This window comes from Dromaius novaehollandiae, chromosome 2, assembly GCF_036370855.1.
Source record: "Dromaius novaehollandiae isolate bDroNov1 chromosome 2, bDroNov1.hap1, whole genome shotgun sequence".
Classification (NCBI taxonomy): Eukaryota; Metazoa; Chordata; class Aves; order Casuariiformes; family Dromaiidae; genus Dromaius; species Dromaius novaehollandiae.
The window spans coordinates 137,524,718-137,550,637 of NC_088099.1; the positions used below are offsets into that span (position 1 = coordinate 137,524,718).

General features: G+C 35.2%; 1 protein-coding gene across 4 annotated transcripts in view; it reads right to left on the minus strand.

Annotated features, from left to right (window-relative positions):
- Positions 1-3,110: 3,110 nt before the first annotated feature.
- Positions 3,111-25,920, minus strand: part of SNTG1 (syntrophin gamma 1) — a 341,044-nt gene continuing 318,234 nt past the window's right edge. For all 4 annotated transcript variants that reach the window (XM_026097832.2, XM_026097823.2, XM_064507560.1 and 1 more), the window contains 2 exons: positions 14,996-15,106; positions 3,111-7,062 (listed from right to left, as the gene is read on the minus strand). In XM_026097832.2, coding sequence (XP_025953617.1) covers positions 6,904-7,062; positions 14,996-15,106 — 270 coding nt within the window. In that variant the 3' untranslated portion in view covers positions 3,111-6,903. The remainder of the gene's footprint in view (positions 7,063-14,995; positions 15,107-25,920) is intronic.

The window sequence follows — 25,920 nt, forward strand, 5'->3', positions numbered from 1 at the left end:
TATCCTTCTGATCACTATTTCATGATGTTAATACAAGCTAGTCCTTCTACATGCAAGGGACCAAAGCTGGTTTTGCTCAAGAAGTTCCAACATCATTTGAAAGTTGTTGCATTGCAAAGATGTACCAAAAAATACCTTCAAGCACTGCAATGTCAGGCCCAGGCTCATTCCACCCATCTTTAAGCAATTAAATGCCAGTGGTTGCTGTAGCTGAGCCTCATAGCCATTAGAAAGAGACAGAGATTTCCAAAATACCAGTCAGACTTTAGGTGGGTGATTTGCTTTGTACAGATGATCATAATGGTAAGGAGTTGTGATAATTTCCATTAAATGATCAGATGAACATGGTGCTGGAAAATAACTTTACCCCCCCAGTTCCTTCAAAGATTTCTTTTGATATCTCAGACTGACTTTCAACAATATGAAACTCATACACTGTATGACTGAATACAAAGATTAATTTTAAAAAAGTATTTATTTTCTATTATTTCTCTTATGTTCCATTACAAAAAGAAGCAAAACAAAACATAACAAAAACAAAACAGAAGATAGCATTTTATTAATGGTACATTAATGAGCTTGAACAACTAGGTGACTTATCTTTGTCACAAATATATATTACAAACAACCACAAAACCATAACTGAAAATGAAATAAATAATTTGAATAGTTTTTCTTAGATTTTTAATATTTAAAAAATATATAGCACTTTCTTTTACATTTGTTCAGTCTTTTTTCTCCATAACAAATTAAAACTTATGACATATATTGCAAATATGCTAAGGGATAAGATAACTGAAAAAATCAAAAGAGATAAGAAATAGTAAATCAGCTAATGTGCATCAATTTATTATTGTATATCCAGATTGTGCATCTGCTGCAAAAATAGCCATTTCTTCAACTAATATACATATTTTTCTTTATACTAGTATAAGATTAAGTTTTTAAATGTAAAGCTCCATGGATTTTTGTGCCTAGTATGTAACTTTCATTAATATATACTGAGTATCTTCCATTAGTATATACTAATATATATATACGCACAAACACATAGACACATACTATGTATTATATATTAGTATATACTGAATAATACAAGGCTTTCTATGATATAAAGTTGGGATTCTTGTGGAGAAAGTTGTTGACAGTGGAAGGTATGTATATTATAGGAGTGAAAGCTGATTAGGTTATCTAAATGATAGTTAGTTTTACCTTGTCCAGTGTGTTTTAATAAATTATCTAATGTACTGCAATAATATACAGAATCTAAATAGAAATTTCTTTTTATTCCAGTATCTCTATGTTTTTTTCCCAATGATTCCAATAGAATGTGAACTGCTGTCTCAGATAATCTTCCTGAAAATGGACAAATTTTATAAAAAGCCAAGGGAGTAGAACGTAGTTGACCTTATAGACCTTATTCCAGGAAAACACTAAAAGTGCACTTAAGAACCCTTCTAATCAGGAAAGCCTTAAAGCTTAGATTTGACTTTATTCCCTTTAATCTTAACGTTAATCACACACTCCAGCACTCTTCTGGTATGGGGATGCCCTGGTTGTAATGCTTGCTGTCCCCTGACCGTATTAGAGGTTTGCAGGCTCCCTCACGCAGCTGAGGGAGTACACTTTCTCTGTTTGTCTAGAGCAAAGATGGTCAGGTACAGGGGAAGTACATTTGGGGACAGTGAATATTCAGGTATGTATTCGTGATAGACAGGGAGAAAGACGTAGCAGGGTGAGCACTCACCAGCACGGAGTAACTTGTTTGTGGTCGAGCTTTTCCACTTTGTGGAGCAGGAAAAGACAACCTCCCTGGGAATCCATCAGCCTTCCTCTTGTCTGCATGAAAGTCACTCTGCCCCTTCCCGCAATACAGGTGAGGGGCTACCCCGTTCAGCTACAGGCATTAAACTCTGGGTGGCTCAATGCGGAAGTTCAGCTTTTTAGGGATCCTTCAGGCATGTAGGGTGCATCAGCAGGAGCAGCTATGTAGAGAAAAACTGCCGGTACCCGGCATCCTCACTGCCAGCATTTCAGAGCGTTTTCCCTAGCGTTTTCAACTAGCCTGGCTGCATGGACTGAACGCCCATTAGGAGTTGGGACTCATTAGTTGTGATTTTGGTTTCCTATCATCCTAAAAATCCTGGTTCGCGTGCTCCGAGCCTGCTCTGTGATATGAACTATAGCCACAGGCAGGGGTTTTACTTTGAAAGCACATTTCTGATGCAAACAAAGCCACTAACGTAGCAGCACCTCTGCAGTCATCGGAGAGGAAGACCCACACCTTCAGAACGCAATTCAGCCTAAACTGTGGTCCAGCCTTGAAGGTTCCTGCTGAGAACCTCAAGATCTACCTTAGTCATCTAAGACAGGTACTCAACTTTAGGGAGCCTGTCCCCCGTGGCTCCCTTTATGCCGTACTGGCAAGAGGTGTGATTCCAAAGCACAGGCTCATAACTGCCTCAAGCTGAGCATGTTAAAATCAGCGTAAACTTTTTTATAGACACTATGCTTTTCCACATTGCAGACTTTGCAAGGAAATGGAAAGTGTGATACAGTGATTAGTGTTTAATAAGTAAACACTTTCCAAAAGGTTCCTTGGAATCATTATAGCAGAACGAAAACTGATCTTTCTTTTTGGCAAAAGGAATACTATAGGGTATTTGGATACTGATGTGTAGCAACTGCTGAATTTTAAAGGGCAAAAACTGTACATTCACAGTATCTTTAGCCCTTTTAATATTTTGCTTGATGTAAGATACATCTTAAGGCATTGAATAAACTAAATCATATTTAACGTAATAGGCTGCAGTAGCTACAGCTATATACCCAGTTGTTTAACTGAGCATTTTGAGATGTCAAAGCATGCAAAGTAAATAACCAAATATATTTCTGTGGGATCAACGTCTAATTTTGAATGGAATATTTTTCATTAATCTAATCTCAAAGCATATTGGTACTGTATATTATTATTTTATATTCTTGTGAATTCTGGATTGAAGCCAAAAACTTAAAATTAGAAACTTGATTTTCAGAAATGACCCACTTACAACAGGTTTGTCTCCACAAACTTCACTTTGCACTTAATTAACAAAATAAAATGACCAGCATTTAAAAAAATCCCAATTTTTATTTTAAAGGTGCTTTCATGCTACTGGAATACAAAGTTCTTTTGAAAAATTTTAACTGTATTTTTAAACAGATGTAGGAAATGAAATACATAACTCATTCACTGGTGAAATCCAGAATAACAGTCTTCAAATTTGTAACACTTTTATAACAAAATTATGCTACCACGATAGCCTAGCTTATGGTTAGTTCTGTGAAGGTCAGATCATCTAAAGTTTCCATCATAAAGTAAGTCAAACCAAATGTATTTAGTTATACTTAAGAGTACATATTTTTGGTATACTATTTAACATGACTTCAATAGGCGCAGTACTATATGTATAAAGAATTTTTTTTTAATAAACTTATTTAAGGATCAATATCATGGCATAAAGAGAACAAATTACATTTTATTTTATGGGGGTTTTATGGGTTTATTTTATTTTGGCTGGTTTGCATTTTTTGGTTAAAATAGTTGATTTCATTTGTTTACAGACTTTCAGTAGATGATGGTAGTTCATTATAATTGTGTTTATCTTCATAATCACTGTGCTGAGTCAGCTTACAAAATAAGTGTATTCATTATTTGTTATACAGAAAATGGGAGACTGGAACATAAAGCCTGCCTTTAGATATATGTATATGAAGTCCACTATGCTTTAAATGGGAATCTTCTATATGTATTTAAATGAAAAATATAGCCATTTAATACATCTGTAAATTATACTTCACTCTTTCAGGATTATTTATAACACAGAATTTAAAATTTGCCCTCCTTGGTTCATGACTGAGGTTTCTACCAACCTCTTCTACAAGGGCAAGCTTGGATGGTGGAGTCATCTCTAAATATTCTATGAATTCAGTAGACAAACCCCTGCTGTATTAATAAACCAACACAGAGCTGCAGCCAAGGCTATCACATTATATACTCTCACAACATCACTTTAATCTTCTTGAGACTAAAAGCATTGATTAAGCCTCATCAGTTTAGCTCTTGGAAATGCAGTGGTTTTAAAAAAGAAAGAAAGAAAGAAAAACAAATCACAGCACCAATTTACAGTCTACTGTCTCTTAAATATCCTGCACTTAACACCCAGTAAAAATATTCTCATTGATGTATACAGCAGTTCTACAGACAGAGTATGTGACAGAGATCTCTCGTATAGCCTGGTGGAGTCCAGGCCCCCCAAAATCATTTGATTAGTTCAGTTCTGAGCAAAGTGCAATTCATTTAATTGTTTCACATTCATATCATGAAATCCCTCAATCTAAAGCCGTTTGCAATGGCATAACTTCTGTTGTTTCAGCAATAGGCTACGTTCACATTTTAGCACATTAAACAACTCCCCTTAAGACAACTCCCAGTTTCAGTGGTACAATTGTGCACATGGTATGAACTGGTGTCACCGAAGCCCAAAATATTCAATTGGCAGCTGTCTAGTTTTAGATTCTGTTATTACCAAGAGTATATTTATTTAGGTGTTAACACAAGCCAACACAGTGATAGCTGAATGCCAGACACTAAAAGGAAGGAGTTGATTTGGGAGCACAGAGGAGGAGAACTGTTATTAACAGATATATTGGGCTTCGCTCTTCAACGTTGTCATGGCTGTGTCACAATTTGCATTTCCAGTATATGCTTTCTTGACAAGGAAAATGTCTGAGTTACCATCCTGAGACCGTTGCAGTTTTAGATTCAAAACGTCTGGGGTTTATATTCTCTCAGGAACAAATCCTAGATCCCACTGACAGCCATGGCAGTTTTACATGGAATTCAGAGACCAGGATTTGACTCCCTTATTCATGAAGGATTTGTATAAACGCACACACACAACACTAATACTGAGTATGAAAATGCAGGACTTTGATGATACTGATAGCACTTAATAGCTGGATTACGACATCATTGTTTGGGCAACTGTGTAACTCAGTTATTTAGTGTTTAATGGTGTAACCCTTGGCAGTGTACTCAGACATCATGAGAAGTAAGCACCTACTGAAAGTCATTTGAAAAAGATAAAGAGTTCCCGGAAAATATATTTTCAGTTTATTTGAAACTAGAATCGGCTATACTTCAAGGCCACATTTTACAAGGACAGTCTCTCATATACATCAGTTCAAATACTTCTAAAGGACAGAGGCATGATTTGTCCCTGCAGTTCATTCCTCTCTTGTCCCTGCCTTACATTCTGAACTGCGCCCACTCTGAAAAAGCTTTCCCCTAGATTTGTCTATGTGGTTATAATTCTTCTCATATATAGAAGTGGATGTGATAGATTTAGTCTTTCTGCTACACTAGGCAGATTGTATTCATAAACCTAATCTGCTATGTGTGTCAAAGTCAAAGAAAAAAACATAAAGTTTCAATTTGAATATAGTAAGCAGAACCCTCCCAAAGCACTATTTAAAAATATTATGCACATGCTGAAGTTGCAGCAGCTGTTCTTCCTGCAATTTTTTAATTTCTTTTGCCCTGCCTTTGAAAAAAAAAATACCTCTTGCACTGTTTCAGCTATATCACACGCATGCTCCCAACATTTTGCCATCTCCACTAATGTGTGTATTAGCACAAAATTAAATTATTTTGCAAAATGATGTTCAAATAAAGTTACTAGTTTAAAATTTACAGCGCTCTCAGATTTCATCATTAAATGAGACTCTTGAACTAGTATGGATAATATGTGGTCCAGAGTGATGTAAAATTTTAACTATGCAAAGACATTATGCATTCTGCCACCAATTCTATCTTTACAAGTTATTTAATTTGTTCCTGTCTTTTACTAATAATATAAAAAAGGAAATTATTAAGAATTCAAAGGGTGGAATCATTTTTCAAGCATAATGTTGGATGTCTATTTTGCTGAGAGCCTGAGTGGAAGAGAGGTTGTATTTATGATGTGAAATCAAGATTATACATGGAAACGATGAGTTAGGTGGATTGTGTCTGCAACAAATTCAAAAATTAAAACTTGTGAACAAAGACTACTAGATTTACAGAATTTAATTCTCTACGAAACAAAATAGGGGCAAGGAAATAATGGACATGATACATTACACACTTGCACTTAATTTATACTTAAAATTAAATTCATATTACATCTATTCTTAGGTGAAGAAGGACTTATTCATGGATTTTTTTTACTGTGTCAGTCCAATATGGCTATATCTTTGTCATTGTTGCTGTTAGAATAAAAGAACAAAATAAAAAAACAGTAGCATGACTCCATGTATGGACACAAGTATGGATTTACAACAGTGCTTAAAGTGCTTTCTTATTTGAGAAGATACTTACACAAATGCCTTTTCATGCTCATTTCCTTGTCACCATGTAGTATATGCTTGTTGCTTGCTCTTATGTCATTTATATTATAGTAGTAGGGTATTAAGTTCATACTTGGGGTTTAGTATACTGTCATATAAAAACATCTGAAAACAGGAAAATGACAATTCTATTTGTGTATTATTACAGCAATTTGAAAATTTTATTAAATACCAAAGTGCTTCACTGCGTCATTTACTCTCTTGCTTCCAGTGTTGCTTAAAGCACTATGTAAGTACAAATCATACTAAAAGCATATCCATCCTATTCTGGGGTTTTGGCTAGGAGTATTTACTGGTGTCTTGCAGAACAGAGATGAATTTATGATCCCACGTGACCATTTATCTGCTGATACTGCAACACGTCTTGCCTCCAAAGATTGGTTTCCATGTGCACGGTTCACCAAAGGTCTAAATCTCATGAATATATACATTGTTATGTCTTGCTGTTAAGTGGCAGTGCTGTAATGTGAGATGTCAAGTAGTATACTTTAATTTGCCAGTACCAGAAGTTGTGGGAACAGCAGAAGCTGTGGCTTGACTGCCTACGAACAAAGGGTCCAAACAAGCCACTTTGGCTGCAAAGAATGAGTGGATGCAGTGAAGGACTGCAAACAGGTTGGAAAACTCCAGCTCCTGGAAGTGAAAGCAAAGAGGTTAAACATGAAACAAAAAAATACACCACTAAAGTAATCCCATAAAATGAATAGTGATTCAAATAGAAACAATTTTAATAGTTTGATATACTTCTGCTAATCTGCCTGATAATTCTCCATTATAGGAACACAGATGTTGAGCTATCCCCACTCAATAAATAGTTGTATGGAGGCTAACATAAACAAAGTTCTGAGTTAAATGCCTCCACAGAAATCATCTGATGAAGGGGCAGGAAAGTGAATACCATATAATAGCTTTTTCCCATCATGTTGTCATAGAAATTTGGCACTGTTAGCAGGTTGATTTACACAGAAAGGAAATGACTACACCACAGTATTCTACATATCTTTGGGCTACTACTGTTTATCCAGCATCTCTGAAAACTTTTAAACACTAGGGGAAGTGTATTTTTATAACTATGCCAGAGGACTTTTTTCCCTCTTCAAATTTCAAAATAAGAAAATGAACCATAGATAGATAGGAAAATAATGGAAATTCACAGATGAGGAAACAAGAAATTATGGAAGCTATTTCATAACAAGAACTATTAGTCATTGAAATTAAAGTATTTTTCAGCTAACCCTTTTTATTAGTATTACTTATCCTTTTGGGAATATAAAAATAAAACTGAAGCTTAAGATGAGCAAATAAATATTCAGTGGAACATTGAAATATTTCTGATTTCCATTTCATGTGTTACATGCAGAAAGATTGTATTTTCCCCCTTTGTCTTAGCAAAACAAGCCTATTAAAACTAACACTGTGGCCTGAGAATTGTTCAAGTCAATTAAGTAATCTTACTAGCTGAAAGTTCTTATGTACATCCTAATTATGGCTACTGGACACTGAATTTTCACAGTGCATTAGTACAATTATTATTATTACCAGTTATCACAGGTGTTTCTGCAATAGTAACACATTGGGAAGATCCTTTGCTCAATGGACCTTCAATGAAAATGTGTAAGGCAATAGAATATCCTCTAAAGACCCTACTGGTTTACTATTATTAATAGTAATGATGTAAGAAGAAACACTGAGAAATCAGCAACTGCTGGATTTCTGTTTGCCACGAAACTGTATTCGTATTTCAGTATAGACTTGTGTATACTATGTGTTCTGAATGAAACAGGGGACTCTGTAATTAGAAACTGAATTTAACTCAGTATACACATTCAAGGAGATTGAAATAGCGGCTCCAAGTAATGTCAGCCTGTTTAAGAACAGCCTTCTTTTTCCCCTTTTTCACTCCACTCACCAGCTAATCAAAACAACCAAATTCTGTGAAACAGGTTAAAAAAGCTGATGATTTGTACCCTGACCGTGCAAGGCAGAGATCTTGAGGCCCTTGTGAATCATATCACTTTCACCAGAAGTGGAGGTGCAACGGAAGAGAGAAAAGTGGCATTACAACATATGGCCACACACTGCTCTGCTTCAAGCACCATTCAAGTTGTAACTGGAAATGAAAGCAATACAAAACACAAGCAGACTGATCGGTATGTGCTGAGCATGTACAGGCCTGATTAATGACTGCAGCCGACCTCACACGAGCCTGATTGATGGGAATGCAACCCATCAGGAACAGCACTTTGCCGGCGGAGCTTAATGAACAGATAAGGGTTCGTGTTCATAGCTGCTGAGAGACAACGTTCTCCGTGCTTCTGTGCAGAGCATGCGTGTTTAACTCCCCACAGGTCTGCACTACCGCCAGCAGACAGAGGAGAACCCGCAAGCTTTTGTGCATGCCTAGCCATCCCTGATTGCTTTGGTATGTCATTAATCAGCCACTTGTCTGAGTATGCTTTCATCCACCAGGGTGTTGCATACTGCAAACCCTGCTTCAAATTAAGTTTCAAACAAATGGACAAACCCTGAGAAACCTGAAGAAATTATGTTGTCAAGACATTAGGGTTGCTACCTGTAGCAGAAAAGCCGATGTGAATGCAAAAAAAGGTAAGAAATGCAAACTTAAACCACATCTACTTGTCCACGCATAAGTACAGAAATTACTATTATTCCAATTTCCAGACTGTTGTCTGTGCACATGACCTAAGACTCTACTCTTCTAGGGTATCAGTGTCCCCTCGAGTCTTCAAATTGTCTCTCCGACCTATCTCTTGACCAAACTACCCTCACTTAACATTACTGTCTCTATACTAGATGTTCCAACACTATTAATCTGAACATTCACAGTTTATGCTAAGGAAAACGTAAGTCAGAAAAAGTTGTGTGAGAGAGAATACACAGAGGAGAGAAGTCACTGCGCATAGTTTGAAGTGTATGGGATTTACAGTAACTTTCCACAAAGAAAATCTGGACTGACAGGATAAAGTCAGAGAAAGAAAACCAGAAGAAAGTGATCCAGATCAAAAAAGCAGTTATTATTGCATGATATTAACAATATAACTATGTAAATCATACATCTATAAATTCAAGCAATTGCTAATTTTATAAGTATTCATGATATTGCCAGAAAAATCTTTTCTTTCATCCACATATAAACTGCTGATATGCAAAGACATACGTTGTTTCATCAGAGTTGGCGCTAGGCAGACTCTAGATATTAGCATTATATCAGGAATCTGATTTAGACTAGATATGAAAACAGATAATCCATGTGCAAGATGTGGGAAAACTAAAATTTGAATCACAAACTTCTGCAGTTCAGAAATCTGAACTAAGAGTGCTGTCACTGCAATTCAGCAATCAATCTTCATGAAACCGAAGGATGTATACCTAAAACCCATTTAAAGCTGATATTCTAAATTCAAAGAGTATTGTGAAGTTCACAGAAAAAAAACCTCAAGGCTAAGAAAAAAGATTAAATTAAAATTATATTTTGAAGCAGATACTTGAGATAAGAAGAAATATCAGTCTGGAAAATGGTGCAAGCATACATCAAGATACCCTGCAACACACTAGAAAGTGGACGTTTTGTTCACATTACAACAGCAGTAACTCAGGCTATTTGTCTTATTTTAGATTAGATTTGGGGATAAGATAATTTCAAGTACAAATTAAGTGCCACTGCAATTGTGTTAATACTAAATCCTTTAAAGTGACACCTCTCCCTTTGCTGATAGCCCTATTTTGTTCTCTATGTTCAGATGGCCAAAGGTATGACTAGATCTTCACTCTGATGTACTGATTTACATATTTACCTCTGTTTTGTAACCCTCAAGCCAGGAGTTCAGCTAGTCTGTGAACAAAAGCTAGTCTGATATAGCACAGCTATGTGACCTTGGCTGAGTTTTGCTAGGAAAATTGTTAAGCTGTGAAAAGACCCTAAAAGTTCAGAAAAGAAAAAACATAGACAGAAGTTTATTTTTGACCATGTAAAAAAAACATGCTTTGTTTTGCAGTGCACAAATATAAGTACATTCCTTTGCTCAGTTCGATCATGTAGGTTCACTGCTATTCTAATTTACCAGGTATCAAATCCTCTTCATTCTAATGAGACACCAAAACTTTCAGTTCACTGAAATTAATTATTTGTATATATTCTTACAAAATTCAAAAGGAAATGGCATGCAGGAAGAAAACCTGTAGTGATTTTATATGTATACTGCAAGGTTTAGGGGCCCATATGAATTGAAACAGAATCTCTTGTAGATTGATACTAGATATTCTTGTAGATTGATGTAGATACTCTGCATTTTTGTCGAAAAGAATCAAAACAGTTTCCACTGCAGTGGTCCAACACTTAGCCAAGTATAATTGAAGAGTACAGGGCCCTCTGAGTTTAATACAATCCTGAGACTGCATTATCTTCTGGAAGCTGCTGTGATACTGCAGAGACGCTAGTAGGTGATCAAACTTTAGTTAAATATATAGGTAAATAGACAGCAAGGTCCATAAATTAATCCCTTTCTGTCTTATAGAAGAGGAATAAGCTCTTCCCTTCTATCTTTCTTTTTTTCCACCCAAACCCAACAGTACAGTGAGGATGAAGCAGAGGGTCACATAGACTCCATGTTCTTCCAAGCTGACAGCTCTGTTTTGTAGCTCTCAGTCAGAAAAATTCTGTCTGACTGGGCAAACTTGTGCAATATCTCCTGCTGAGTGACAGCTGGGAAACAACCTACAGATTGGAACCTCTAAGGGCTATCAGTGATTAATGTTGCCCCTAAGTGGTTTTCTCCTCAGAAATCACCTAGGCCTTGCCTTAGAGTCTTGCAAAGCTGGGTGGCTGCATCCCGGCACCCTGCCATAGACCCATTAGTGTGACCTATGGTAATTAAAAGGGCAGAATTGCTGAAGTCTATAAAGAAACATATAATTACTTACAGAGAGGCCAGACAAAAGCATCAATACAAAGTCTCTGTAGAAAAATAAGCAGTGTTTTCAGAATATCTGAGAGAATAAGGCAAATGTTTAAATACATTAAGTGACTTTCAAACTGAAGAGTAGTATACCTGGTAAAGCTGTAACTAAATCTATAGCACATTGCATATCTCAAAGCATGCCGTTTTGAATTTTGCTAAGTAAGTCAGGCATGGAGTGCAGCATTATAAAAATGTTAGGTGTCAGTGAAGGAACTTCTATCACTACTTAGGAATATAAACTCTGGTGGCACGTCTGCTTTTCCAGAAATACACAAAAAACAAGGCTGACTTTGATGAATGGATGTGGTTCTACATCTTCTGTCAGAAAGTATTTTTCTTTGATTCTTCTAACATTAATAGTGGTAGCTCTGTATATTCCACCAGAATACAGGGGAGATGTTGGACAAGCATGAAGATGTTATGGCTAACATTTAAAATGCCTCTGTATAGTTATTTATTTTTTCCTAGGTAATGCCCATCTACAGTTCTGAATGTATTTATAGAATATTAACAACTCCATTGAGTAATTTGATCCAGATTTTGGATCAAAATGCAATAGCTAAGCACACTGACATTCTTCATTCTCTAGATGACAAAAAAATGTTCCAAGTCTAAAGGATATTCTTGCACAAACACAGCATACCACAGTTACACACCTCGGGGATAGCATCATGAGATACAGAAGATAAGCAGCACTGTACACAAAGGAAGAAGGGAAGCATTTGGATTTTGATGAGATAACTCATATTTTCATAGGAAGGAACCATATGATGAAACCAATATCAATTTTTTTTTAATTAAAACTTGTGGCTGGGCCATCTCATATTTGCAGAGTGTAACTGAATTATAGTGCATCAAATACATTAACACATCCTGTCAGTGTTATAGCTGAAACCCGGAGAGAGAGGTTCTTATATTAAGCTGTATCATAGTTATCTGCTGTGCCCTGCTTCCTCATTACAGCAGGGGAATGAAACAGTGAAGAGCCCTAATGTGTGGGGCAATGGCTCCTCAGATTTTGGGGTTGTTCTCAGGCTGTGAGCTCTCATTTCACTATATTCTGATTACTCTCCATATAACATAGCTATGAGAGCCAGGAAAATTATCTTTATCTAACAAGTGTTACCCTGTGAAACCCCTTAAAACAGTGGGGCACCAAGCTGTCCAGAGTGTAGAGTGGCATTTAACAGATGATGAGAGCTCTGGCTATGAATATTCATCACTGCCTTTAGCAGATGTTTTAGAAAATCCCCACCATCTGATTCCAAATGAAGCCTGCATACAGTATGCATGAAATCTGGCTTTACAAGCATTTCTGAAAATCTGATAAACATTTCTTAATGACTAGAGAGTTCCAAAAATAGCGATATCTGTAGCTGTCTGATGCTAGTAACATCCAAAAATATAAAGGCTAGATTGTACCACCTCCTCTCACACTGAACAGTACTTTAAATACATGAAATGCTCAATGGATACTGATGGGGCTTACCCAAAGAATTTTAAACTGACCAAAGGTGAAAAAATATGACCTCAAAATCTTTACATTCATTTTATAGACAAGTTTATCAATATTTCTTAGAGTAGACAACACACGTCATACATAAACAATTTGGAATAGATAGAATTGCTCACAAGTGCCACAGCACCTTCCAAAGGCAACACAATATGACTTTCTTTGATCATTTTGTAATTGGTATGCTTCGATCATGAAGAAAATGAAATAAAAGTAACAGATGTTTTTTTCGAATTTGATCAATAAGAAAGTCTGAACTTATAATAAAGAGAAGCAACCAGGGAATGCGACAGCACAATAATATGGATGCTAATAAGTTTATATGATATTCTGCCTGCATAAGGTAGAAGGCAAAATTTCTACCTTCAACAAAAGCCGAAAGAAATCTCTTAGAAATGAAGTGCTATTCAGTGTGAGTGAGACAATAGGTACCATAAAGTTACAAGGATATCTCCAAAGGCATTACAGATTTAATTTAAAAAAAAAAAAGATGAATACTACGGTACTTCTTCAAAATACAGATTTTGTACTATGCATTGTGTTTAATATATTAAAATATATTTTAATTTTACTGGAAATAGGAGCATTGTCTCATTCTTGGAGTGCTAAGAAAATTCTGAAAAAAAATTGCATCATTAACTTAACTAGTTGTAAAATCTTGTGTTAACATAATGGCAATAGGAGACAGATAACACAAAGGTCATGAGATTCACCTTGCAGCTGTACTTAGGAGCATAATAAAAGTTTCCAGTTATTTACTTAAAAGAAAATCATCCTCATGACATTAGGTTGTCAAGCTATGGTGTCTTATGAGGAAAGAAAAGAAATTGTGTACTATTAAAACAATTTTTATAGGAAATAATAAGAAATTATTTATTTTTGAGAGGTAGTAAATCATGAAGGTATTGAAAACCACCTTCCACCACTCTTCATTGCTGTTGATTTAATGGGAGCTTTTACATACTTTTGACATACTGAGTATAAAAAATCAAATAAATAGCTGTTAGATAGAAAAAAATTATTACCAAACATAAAAGGATATGTAGAAAGGAAAAATAGCTGATTAATGTTCATTAACTGTTTTTATCTCACAACTGCCCTCAACACAATGCATTTTATTTAACATACTTTTTTATACTGCTAACATCTGAGTATTAGGGTACAAAGGTACATAGCAACAATTTAATTAACCATTTCTTTTTTGCTTTGAGAACCCTGCTATTATGATATTCTTCCAGCAATTTTGTCTCTGACGCAGACAAAAAAGCTAAAATAGCAAATGCTTCATCAAAAGTGAGGCTTAAAGATGGCCAGGAAAACAGCATTTGAGGTTACACAGACTTTGGGGTTCTAGCTGTACAGACCTAAGATCCAGACTCTAAGGCAGCTCCAGTTGTCAAAGTTCTGGGGACATCGTTTTTCCTCACACACACTGGGATAGTAAATGCCCTACTCTCAAGAGACATCAAGCAAACTAGTCATAAACCTCTCAGGGTGACTTTTTTCATGAATTAACTGTGGAATCAAAAGCACAACTGAAAATAGTCCTTTTCTAATTTTGAATTTGACACAAACACAAAGCTTCAATGACAAGTAAGGAGATAAGGGTTTATTCCACACCTTTTTACTCTAAGAAATAAAAACAGACTCTCACTGCTTTTTGTCCACATATGGACTCATGGCTATATTTTGTGCTGTTTCCTTTGCATCTAGAAAGACCATGGTATGAGTACAGGGTGAAAGACAGGGCATTCAAACTCTCAGCCATTTTTATCAAAGGGAGAAAGAAGTGAATTGGCAAACATGCTTAAAACCGTATATAGTGAGTCTTTTTGTTTGTTTGTTTTGGATGTAATTACATCTTTTTAAAACACTTAAACCTAGAAAAAATCTGAACAATTCAATTCCATTGTGTAATAATTCAGTTTTCTTTGATAGTTAATTCTTTGACTCCACACATTAATCTAAAAGTTTTCAGTAATTTAATTTGATTTACTTCTCCTTTTCCTACCAGCTTGGATAACTACTTTTAATGTGTATTGACTAAATAATACAAAAAATGTATTGTTTTTACCTTTGCTTCAATTTGTTTAGTATCTAGGTTTTGGAACAAAAATTTGATTTTGCTCTTCCCATCATCTGAAGAACCTTTGAGCTGGGAAAACTTGTACCTCCAAAGTACGGCCTAGAGGAAACAAAACATACACAATCAAGTCAGCATAGTTATTATGGAAAACTATATTAGAAAAAGTGGATCTCCTTCCACGGGATTTTTTAATGTCCGTATGGTACATAATTAAACCAGCTTAGTGCTGTCTTGTCCCTTTCATCACATGGATTTGTTATACTTTGACAGTGTCTGATTCAGATCAGTCAGAGTACATTCGTAAAATGTACTCTGAAATACCTTTAACTCTATTTAATCCTGATTAAACAAACAAAAGAGAGGGTCAGTAAATTTGTCATACCAAAAAACAAGGATTTTTTCACTGCGGATTTGTTGATTCCCTACTCCATCTGAAGTGATAACCTGTCACAGAATTCCTCTCTTTTTATTTCCATAGTAATAAAAAAATCTAGTTGTATTTACATAAAGGGCACATAAAATTTAAAGCAAATATATATTTTAAAATCATAAAATAACAAAAAGAAACCGTGTAATACGAACTCATTTTGAGTTTACTTATGAAAGATCTAATTGGAAATTTGAGATCACTAATTCTAAATATATTAGTGGCCACTCAAGTCATTATATTATGAATCATATTGTGTCTCTGAAGAAAAGACTGATGGCTCTACAGAATAAACATACAATGAATAAAATACACAACTGGCTAGAAAAACACTTTCTGTGTTTGTTATATCTAATGTGAATGGATATAGACAAATTACATTTTAAATTCCATTCTTACTAGAGCAGAAAAGAGCTATTTTTTTCTTGTATTTTCAGCGTCACTGAAAGATATCTTTTCCCCCACAGATATATTTGAAGCAATAAATTTTTTCATTGTAGTTTCAGTGGTATTTCACATAATTATAAGGTCATCCTCATTCACACTATGCTGCTACTTTGAGGGGACATTAATTTCACGGGCATTGGACAACATAAAAACTTAAGGCAAGAAGTGCTGTTCCATTTTTTTTGTCTAATGGTCTGTAAATGCATTCCTCTCAGTGGCTCATCTGTGCCCTTCGACTACAGGGTTAACAATTTAGTATCTAGCTGAAATTAAACAGAATTAGAAAGAGGTCAAATTCTCAACTTTCGTAAATCTGTGCAGGTCCCTTTGCTTCAAGATGTCTTGATTTCTTTTTATTAATGAGTTGGCAAAATCTTTTACTTGCACGAAGTTAAATAAAGTTAGCTATGTTTGTAGCTGTCTTAGTAACTTAAAGAGGAAAAAAAAGAACAGTACCTTAACTGTGCATTAATACAAGTGAAAGAAGTGAATATGACAAATGTAGCCCTTTGCTATGGTATTATGGACATCAAGGTTTGTCATTGTATATAATAAAAAATATCTATATCCTGACAAGAAAAAAATCTAAGCTCATCACCACTTTCACTCTTTGTGTTTAAGTTACAGGTGAGCTGCCATCTACCATAAACAGAATAATGGACATTGTTTCAGATATTTAGAGGCATTCAGCAACTTATGTGAAACTTTATCTGGAAGTGCTGCCCTCCTGAGTACACCAATCTGTGCTACAGAAAATAGGATAGCTTCCCTCGTCTCTAAGTGTGTCCAACTCCTTTCACCTTTTTGGATCAATGACATTTACTTATGTCTTGTAGATAATGAGTTAAAAAAAAAAACAAGCAAAACAAACCAGCATACCATTCAAGTGAATGTACTTCTTTCCTACATTGTAATCACCTTTTTTACAAGTCCACGTAACTTAACAAAACTCATCAGAAAATCACGACCATAGCCTTTCTGCAGGAACAGCCAATCTATTTAAGCATGCCATTTACCAGTTGAGAAACGTAAAGGGCAATGATGGTCTCTATCTCAGAACAACAGTCACAGAAATGTGCTATCATCTCTCTCTTCTGGATGTTTGAACTATTGTACTTCCTAAGGAGGGACAATGTATGGGAGGGCCAGGGAACAGGTGCACTAGTAATAAGGACCTTAGATGGGCAGGCAAAGTCCCAGGGTATCTGTCTTTATTCCCAATTAGATGAAGTCTGAGCATGGACGAAGGATGCACACTGCTGTATTTTTGCATTGCCCACACAGCTTTGCCACTTGCTTCATTCTCACTCAGTGAATAGAGAATGACAGTCATAAAAAATCACAGAAATGATTCAGGAACACACTTCAGTTTATGCATAATATCAGGACTGGAGAGGCCTACCTAGCAATGACACTCACTTAAGTACATTGCAAAATCAGGTCTATAGCGTGGAGGGGAAGAATCCTTCTTGAGACTATACCCAACAAGATAGCACTTCTTCCATCAAAACAAGTTCCTAGAACTGAGAGTTCAACAGGATACTCAGCGGAGACTATTATACCCTCTTCATCCAAAGTGTAAGGAATAAAAATGCCATTGATAATTTAAGAAATGATTTCCAAATGTAAGTACTATCTGTTTCCTTTGAGTGGTCTTCAACAAATTCCACACATTTTTCTCATAAATGTCCACATGAAAAAGAGCTTTATTTGCAAAAGTGAGTGAGGAGAAAATGTTGTGAGCTGTAAGTTATTAAATCAGGAATACAAAGTATTGTGAACACCCAGACTCGTCATCCTGGCTATCTCTTTTGTTGTAAGGAGAGAATTTCTGAAGGACAATTCCTCCCACATGATTTGAACTGGGACGAATACTGATTTACTCTGATATACTCTGGATTCAGGTGAATACTGGCAACAACTATTAGTGAGGATCTCAATCTTACTGTTACCTACAAAGGAAGTCTAACAACTAGCTTAAACCAGATGTCCAAATTCTGGATAGCTAAAGTTAGGTGAGTTAGTTAAGCATGGCGATAACAACCATTTAATTTGGTGTCTACTACCTAAGAAGGTAAAGTGCTGTGTCTAGCCAGAACCGTGCAATTCACCTGTGTAGTAGATACACACGATGATGCAGAATTCTGTGACCTAGCAGTTAGATTACTCTTTGAAAACACAGTATTTTGGGATTCCTTGTGTTACTTCATCTTCTGGTTTCATTTCATCATTCAGAGGTGCGTAGCTATAGCAGTGACGTAATCACATAACAGGTGGTCTTTCACCTGCTGCTACCTTTCATGGTTCCCAATTTTGGTGTCACAGTGTTCAGTGTGCTCACTTTTTTGAATTCTGATGCTAAAGGCTAATTCCCCTGCATTTAATGAATAAGCATCCTTAGGGATTTTGGTCACCATTGTGAATACCATTGCCAAAGCCAGGTGCAGGATTTTTCCATGCTTTTCAGCATCATAATTCCTCAGCCCATTTGTTGAATGCTTGCCTCAGAGCAAGAGTTAAAATAGATTGACATAATTTTGTACAAATATATTTATATATTTATATATATATATATATATATTGACTTCTATATATGTATATATATGTAGTTTGACTTCTGAGCAGTAAGCACATTTGCAAAACATGCTGGCTCACTCAGAAATTGTCAAAAAAAAAATGTGTCATATAAATTATTCCTAAATCAGTTTTTTATGAATTATTTGTAGTAGAAGTACTTACTAATCTGCAGATGCAGTGTTACTGAGCTGAACACTCTAATACGTTCTGGCAGGGCATCTGTTAGCTAATAAAAACAGCCCATTCCCTTCAAATGCTGTCTTTGTATAATCATCAATAATTATGCTTAACTTCCATAACCAAGCATAATTTACAGGATAGTGTATGCAATCTGTAGGAAGCAAAAAGTTTTGGCCATAGCATAGATTTGACAGGTAGACCAAGTGGCATTTTTTTAAGTACAAATTTCAACAAAATTCAGAACTATTTTGTGGTGAATATTGGCAACAACTACTAGTGAGGATCCTGAGGCACTTCTCAAGTGCATGTGCACAACTTTATCATTCCTTGTTGGAAGATCAAGATGAAAGCTCAGTGTGCACTACTTATCTGTTTGCTTTGGCTCCTTTAGAAAGGGGAATCCCAATGTGTGAGTACAGACAGAAGAGCAAGTCCTCTGATTTAGAAACTGGGAACTGACATTATTCAATATACTTAAAATATCATCAGCTTCACAGTTTACATGTATGTGTTCACATAATGCATACATCCATTATAGAAAACCTGACACAGTTAAACCATGTATTGAGAAATGCACACTGAGATAATATCGTTGAACAAACAAGGTATATATCATGCATAAGATAGAAAACAAACAAGATAAATCCTTTTCCAGTTATTATTCATAGATTACTTAAGTTACAGTTTACATGTTATAGCATTTGATGGAATTAACTTCAAAGAATACAAGAACTCAAGGTAAATGGAGGAACAGTGCAGACAGCTGACAAACTACATATAAGACTTAGCCTGAAATGGTATTATATTATTGTAATAAGGATTCTTTTACTTTGACATATCTGGGACCAAGATTCTACACCAAAACTTTTTAAGGAGAAATATTTTATTTATAAGTAATAATCTAGGTCTTATTTATTCTAGTCCTTGTAACCAAGTCCTTATCTATTATTCTGCTAGTGTTATTTTGTTAAAATTAGCCCAGAGTTGTTCTCTGCCTATGTACATTTATTTTACAAGTACTACATCAATGCAATATAAAAATGGAACATGGAAGAAAAGCTGTTGACTTCAGCACCTGTAACACTTTACAAAAATGGAGGAAAATTATATTGTTGCTTCTCTTAGCATTGGTGCTAAATTTAGGACACATATAGGACACATAGGACACAACAGACCTTAGAAAATATTTTCATGCTCAAAGCATATGACAGTTTGCTACTCACTGCTGTCATTTCATATTCCTGCACTAAACTATGTATAATTTCAATGAGGTATTGATTTTTCTGGTAGTACAATGAAAAGAAAGTTATTTGCCATCTAGATAATGGTATCAGAGAAATAAGGAATGTATCATAATTATCTCAGCGTAGGGTATAAGTTAGGAGGGCTGGTTATGGCTTGGAGTCGAGGAGCCTGACTGACTTGGAACAGAAACTGAATTACTGAACAAAAACAGAATAATTAGGTCTTTTTAATTAGGTTTGTGGTTTTACTTACTGTACTCCAAGAAATATAAATAGAATACGAGTGTGTGCCTATGAGTGGCTCCATAACAGCTATATGATTTAGGCAGGATATACAGGTTTTTTGACACTAGGAATATGTTTTGCCAGTATGAGTGTCTGCAACTAGAAGAGAATGAATTTGTGCCCCAGGTCTTCAATAAAGAACGATCTTCATATTTGTTACCAGAGAGTCTTGCCACTTCTACACTGGCTTATGCACTGCAGATCAATTCTGTTCTTTGAAAAAGACTGTACACTTACTGAACTTGTGAAATAGTACTTGCACCATATACAGCAAGTGCATCATTTCATCTACCAGTGCTCCTAAGCAAATACAGATTTTCTGTATACTTTGCATTGACATGAATCATACAGCTTTTATTATGCAAAAGAAATTAGTTTGGCCTTCAGCAGGATACTTGGAAAAAAACTGAAAGAGTCTGTCAGCATTTTATGATTGGACAGCTACATCTCAGATTGGCTGTAAATGGCAGAGTAAATAAAGCAACAAGCTTTATTAAAGGAAGAATGTCAGAGGTTGCTTTTCAAATATTAGCTTCAACAAAACACTTCCTTGCCTTTTTCCTCACAGCCTCAAAAAGCTGTAGCTGTCCTTTTTCATCACTGCCTTTTTATCTGGATACTCTGACTGATTAAATCATGCTTCTGTTCAGCTTTTGAAGGCAAATTTTGTAAGTATTATAGAATTATTCTAAACTTCAGTGGACAACTCTCAAGCTAATGTTTGTTGTCCAACTAAAATAAGTGATACTGCGCATAAGTCAAACTAAATCAAGTGCAGATCTATATGCCCTGTGGGTCTTTATTTTCAGGAATGAAAGTAATTGGGTCTTTGGGCACCTGGGACACACCTTCATCTGGCTGTTTGTCTCATATCTAATTGAGAAAGATTGCATTCTTGTAAAGTGACACTTTGTCCATACCGATAGCAGCAGTATGGAACTAAATAGGATAAAAATCTTGTTTGTGCCCAGTTCTACCATGTTACCAATCTCTGGAGAGGGTCTTACTACAGAAGAATTATGGTCTAAGGCAATTTTCTTTGTCAACTGCTGTGGCTTTATAACTGTAAAGGGAAGACAGGGGAGGACACAGACTATAAAGAACAAAAATGAGACAAAGGCAAAAAGCAAGAAAGGTCAGTCCCAATAAAATAACTGATATTGTCAATTACTGAAGTGACATTGAATGCTAAAAGACTACAGTTTATTTGCTTAGTGCTGATGAATGAGCCAACAAAATTTGCTTGTTTCTAGCCACAGAACACAAGGTTTTACAAACAGTGCTTGACTGCTTATATTAAAGTTATAGTAGCCACTTGTTCAGCATTTAAATTTCTAGGTAGGGAATAAATATTTGTTCAGAAGAATTACATTGTTAAATCACCACCATGAAGGGAGCCTTATTTCTTTCTGCCTTCTCTATTATTGAACTTAGCACATTAAGATTGTTTTTTACATGCTGTTTATTTCCATATGCAATACATACATTGGCTGAATGAAGAGACAGACATTCCAGTATGTATCCTTAGAAAAGGCAGAGTTTGTTCCTAAAGAGATATAGGGAAATTCTGTTTGGTGTTACTTAGTAGCCTTTTGGTATGAAAATTTAAAGATATTTGCAGTGCAATTTACTGTTTACAATTTATTCTCTTTTTTGATGAAGCGTGGAATGTGTCTATGGGAAAACAGATGACTGGTACATTGGGCTTTGTTGATATGCACCTAGTGGACAATTTTAGAGCCTTTTGTTACTTTGTTCTAGCATCACCATATGATTCAGCAGCACTTAAATTTATTATAAGTGCTCTAAAGGAATGATTTTTTTTCCTGAAAAATGTACATTTTTGCCACTTTAATGAGCAGTAAATGTGATGGAGGGCAGACACAGCATTTTGCAGTGTGCACTCACACAAACACGTACATATATTATTCATACAAGTTATGATGTAAATATATGTATTTGCATTATGCAGAACAATTTTAATGAATATGTCAGAATGAACAGAAACATATATATTATGTACACACACTTGCATGCATCTACACTTGGAGACTAGACAATTTTTTTTGTGAGATGCTAATGTTAATGCTAATAAAATTGCTTTAAAGCTGGTGGACATTTTTTGAAATCTCCTAGCAGCCGAGATGCTGCGAGGACACTTACTAAATCAGATTTAAACTTCCACATATGCTTTTGGCACCATAAACATTTTTTATATAAAACACATGCCAACACTTCCAGTTGGCATTTCATAGGCGGGTGGCCTTTTCACTCCAGCTATATCACTACTGCAAATGAATGACTGCATGACAGAATTTAATCTTAGTCAAACACTTGCTAACATCTGCTTGGGCTATACGTTGTAGTTGTCCATTAGACTTCAATGAAATGAAGAAAAGATCACATCTTGCACTGGACTTTTGTTTCCACAGAGTACTTCAGAAGAGGAAGAACATAAGTATGCATGTTGTTACTTTTTAATGTGCAGGGAGATAAATTCTTGTGTGCCCATATTTACATTTGGTAGTTTACAAAACAGTTTACCTAAGGTAAGTGATTGTTTTCTGTAGCACTGGAAGAACCTGATTTAACTAGGCATCTTAGCAACTGTTGGTTCTCCTTTCAAGCAATCACAACGGCTTGTTTATAAAGCAGCATAACAAATGCTCTAAACAATAAACTACAGTTGGCTCCATGAGCTGTCAGCCAGCAAATGAGTGAGAGAAAGCAGGGCTTATACAGCTGAAACACCTGTGATCTATTCTAGTCCTGTTGTAGTCACATCACAGCACAGTTTTGTTCTAAAGAGCTCACTTTAACAGTTTGTGTACTCATATTTATCACAGGTTTGTGCAGCTAGGAAAAAAAGAATTAACACATTTTTATTGAACCGTGATGTGTTTGAGTTGAAATTCATTCAGCACAGATGAGTTGGTACCACTAATTTAGGTTTTCATAGCAAAGTATGTATATAAAGATACATACATAAAGATTAAATGACAGTAAACAAGGCAACAAGCCACACAAGAGTTGTATGGCTTTTGTCTAGAAAGCTTGAGCATGATGAGGAAGATGTTCCCTTCTGTAAAGAGGTTCATGAGCACTCCTAGTGAATTTGGTTTTTAGAACACTTGTGAAATTTTGTGTGGCACGCTGGAAAAAAATTTCTATTAACTTGAAATGTAAGAGGGGAAAAACTTAAATACTGTTTAATTTACTTCAGTTTATAAGTGATTATTCACTATAAATAATACAGAATTCATTATCAAATCAGTAGCAATTAAGAAAGGCTACAACACCATGAAAATGCTGTTAAGTATAAAATACAAATTGGCTGAAGACGTACCGAAGAACTCACTGCATCAAAATACAGGAGAGGAATTCTTTGGTGTCCTGAGAAACTAGTACCTGACTTTGTGAAAAAAAAAAAAAGGATTATTGTGTTCTAAGAAACATCAGCATGTCAAAAATTAAAAAAAAAACCCAAAAATTAAAATTAAAAGCTGAATGTGAAAGATAGGAATTGGTTATTGATGCAAGGGGATAGTTAAAAATAAAATGTTTAAGAAACTATAAATTTGCCTAAGAAACACTAATCTAAAATCCATATAAAGCAGATAACTTGTCTTTTTTTATATGCCTTATCTTTCTTGATTAATCACAAGACTGTATACATACCGAGTTTATGCTTTCAAAATTTTTGTGTAATTATCATGAAAAAGGATAATAGAAGGCAAACCAGCAAAAAGAATTTTCATGTAATATGTAAATTCAAGACTGTGAAGCTATTCCCCTAAGGAACTAGAGAAAGGATACAATTTACTGGTAATCTGTAAATTTAGTACCTTTATCACAGCAGTAGTTTAGGGAAATCGGAAGTTTTCTATGGCTCATGACTGGTGTGGGAAACCTACTTGAATTCTGCACAAGATCCATTTATTGACTAGGCTCATAATGCAATGAGCAAGGGAAGACTGCAGTTGGCTTTTCTGTACAGTTAGGTTTAATTTCATAAAACTCTTTTCTAATATACTTCACTCAAGACTCTATGAAAGTTAATTATTTTTTTTAAGCACGCACTTAACTTACAAGCTATCATCAAGCAACAATTATTATGCTTCACATATCCAGTTGGCCAATCTGCTCAGGAGGCTTTCTCTTCATATTAGCCAGATTTTTTCCCCAATTATTCTGATTATTTTTGCAGAGAGTATGGTAAATTATGAATTTTTACCACATAAAAATTAATTTTATCTAACTAATTTCTTCAAAAATAGTTATCTTAACTGCCATTTCAGAGTGGAAGTTTCATTTGAGAGGTAACTGGGCAATATTTGTTGCCAGAACATTTCTTGAGAATGTAAGAGCTTTTATTGTGTTATTACTGTCAGCCAATTTATTCACATGTTCCATTTGGGTTGCACATTGGGAATGATGAAATCCATGAGTGAACAGAAGTTTCTGTGTTATGCTGCCTTGTGAAAGATATTAGTTTGTAGTTGGTTTTCAATTGTAAACATTTGTATAATTTACAAAGATTTATATGTAACTAGATGTAAGTATTCTTTTCATGAGCAGTATAACATTTTAAATAACATTTTTGTCTTTAGTTTTGAGTTTGTTAATTCATGTGACAGTTGCTAGGACTTTAGCACAGTCTTAGTTTACAAATGTATATTTAAATATTCATAAGACATTCACAGTTCAATTTAAATTTTATTCATGTATTCCTTGTCCTACAAATGGATTTTCACTTATTATTGTTTTCAAATCTTTCTTGTGAATAAGATTTTGAGCTCCTGCCCCACACTTTTAGATTATGTGATTAAATACTTCTAGTTTGTTTCAGTTTATGTTACTGTAGCAATATTGTTGAAGAACATCGCCAGCCTAGACAGAAAGTCAACCTGCCATCATTATAATAATCAGATCTAAACCAAGATTTGGCTTAGAGAAAAATGTCCTTCATCTTTTGATACAACGGTGGAGACTAGGCAATGATTTTCCCACTCAGGTACTCATTAAAACTTAGCTGACACATTTCAAACAGATTTAAGGCAACTTTTCATCCTGTGGCTTGGTTGAGTATTTCAAATGTAGCAGTCACTTGGCAATGAATTATGATGAATTATATGGTTTTGTTTCTCTTCTCTTTTTGGAGGCATTGAATATTTTAAGTCTGTCAGCACTTTAGGAAGAAAGAGCTGAATTATGAAATTTTAGAAATTTCACTCCCTCAACGACTCAGGCTGCATTGATAAAGCTTTTTAGAATTAATAGATATTGGCCAATTCTTTTTTTTTTTTTCATCCCATTACTATTAAAATTGTTGCATCCAATATTGTGAAGAAAATACTATACTTGCTAGAGGAAACAAGATATAAGGTTAATGCTCTTAAAACAATCAGCGGTAACCTAACTTGGCTGGAATAAAGAAAATGATAAGCCTCAGTGATAGCTCTAACGCTTTTTGTCTTTGTTCATCTATTTTTATACCTCCTGGGTGGGGATTCCAATAGGTAAGTACAGCATAGTCCCTGCTCTGGTGAATACTTCCTGTTCTTGTGTGTTGTGGTGCTGCATTTGGTGCTGCATGTGTACTGTCCACACATAACTCAAGAGGAAAATAAAACTCAAGAAAAATGTGCAAAGTTCTGATGGAGATGGGCCCCAGTGTCCCCAAGGCAAGAACCATTCTGATAGCAATTACAGGTCTCACCGTGGGAAAATAATTCTCAAAAGAAAACTGACAA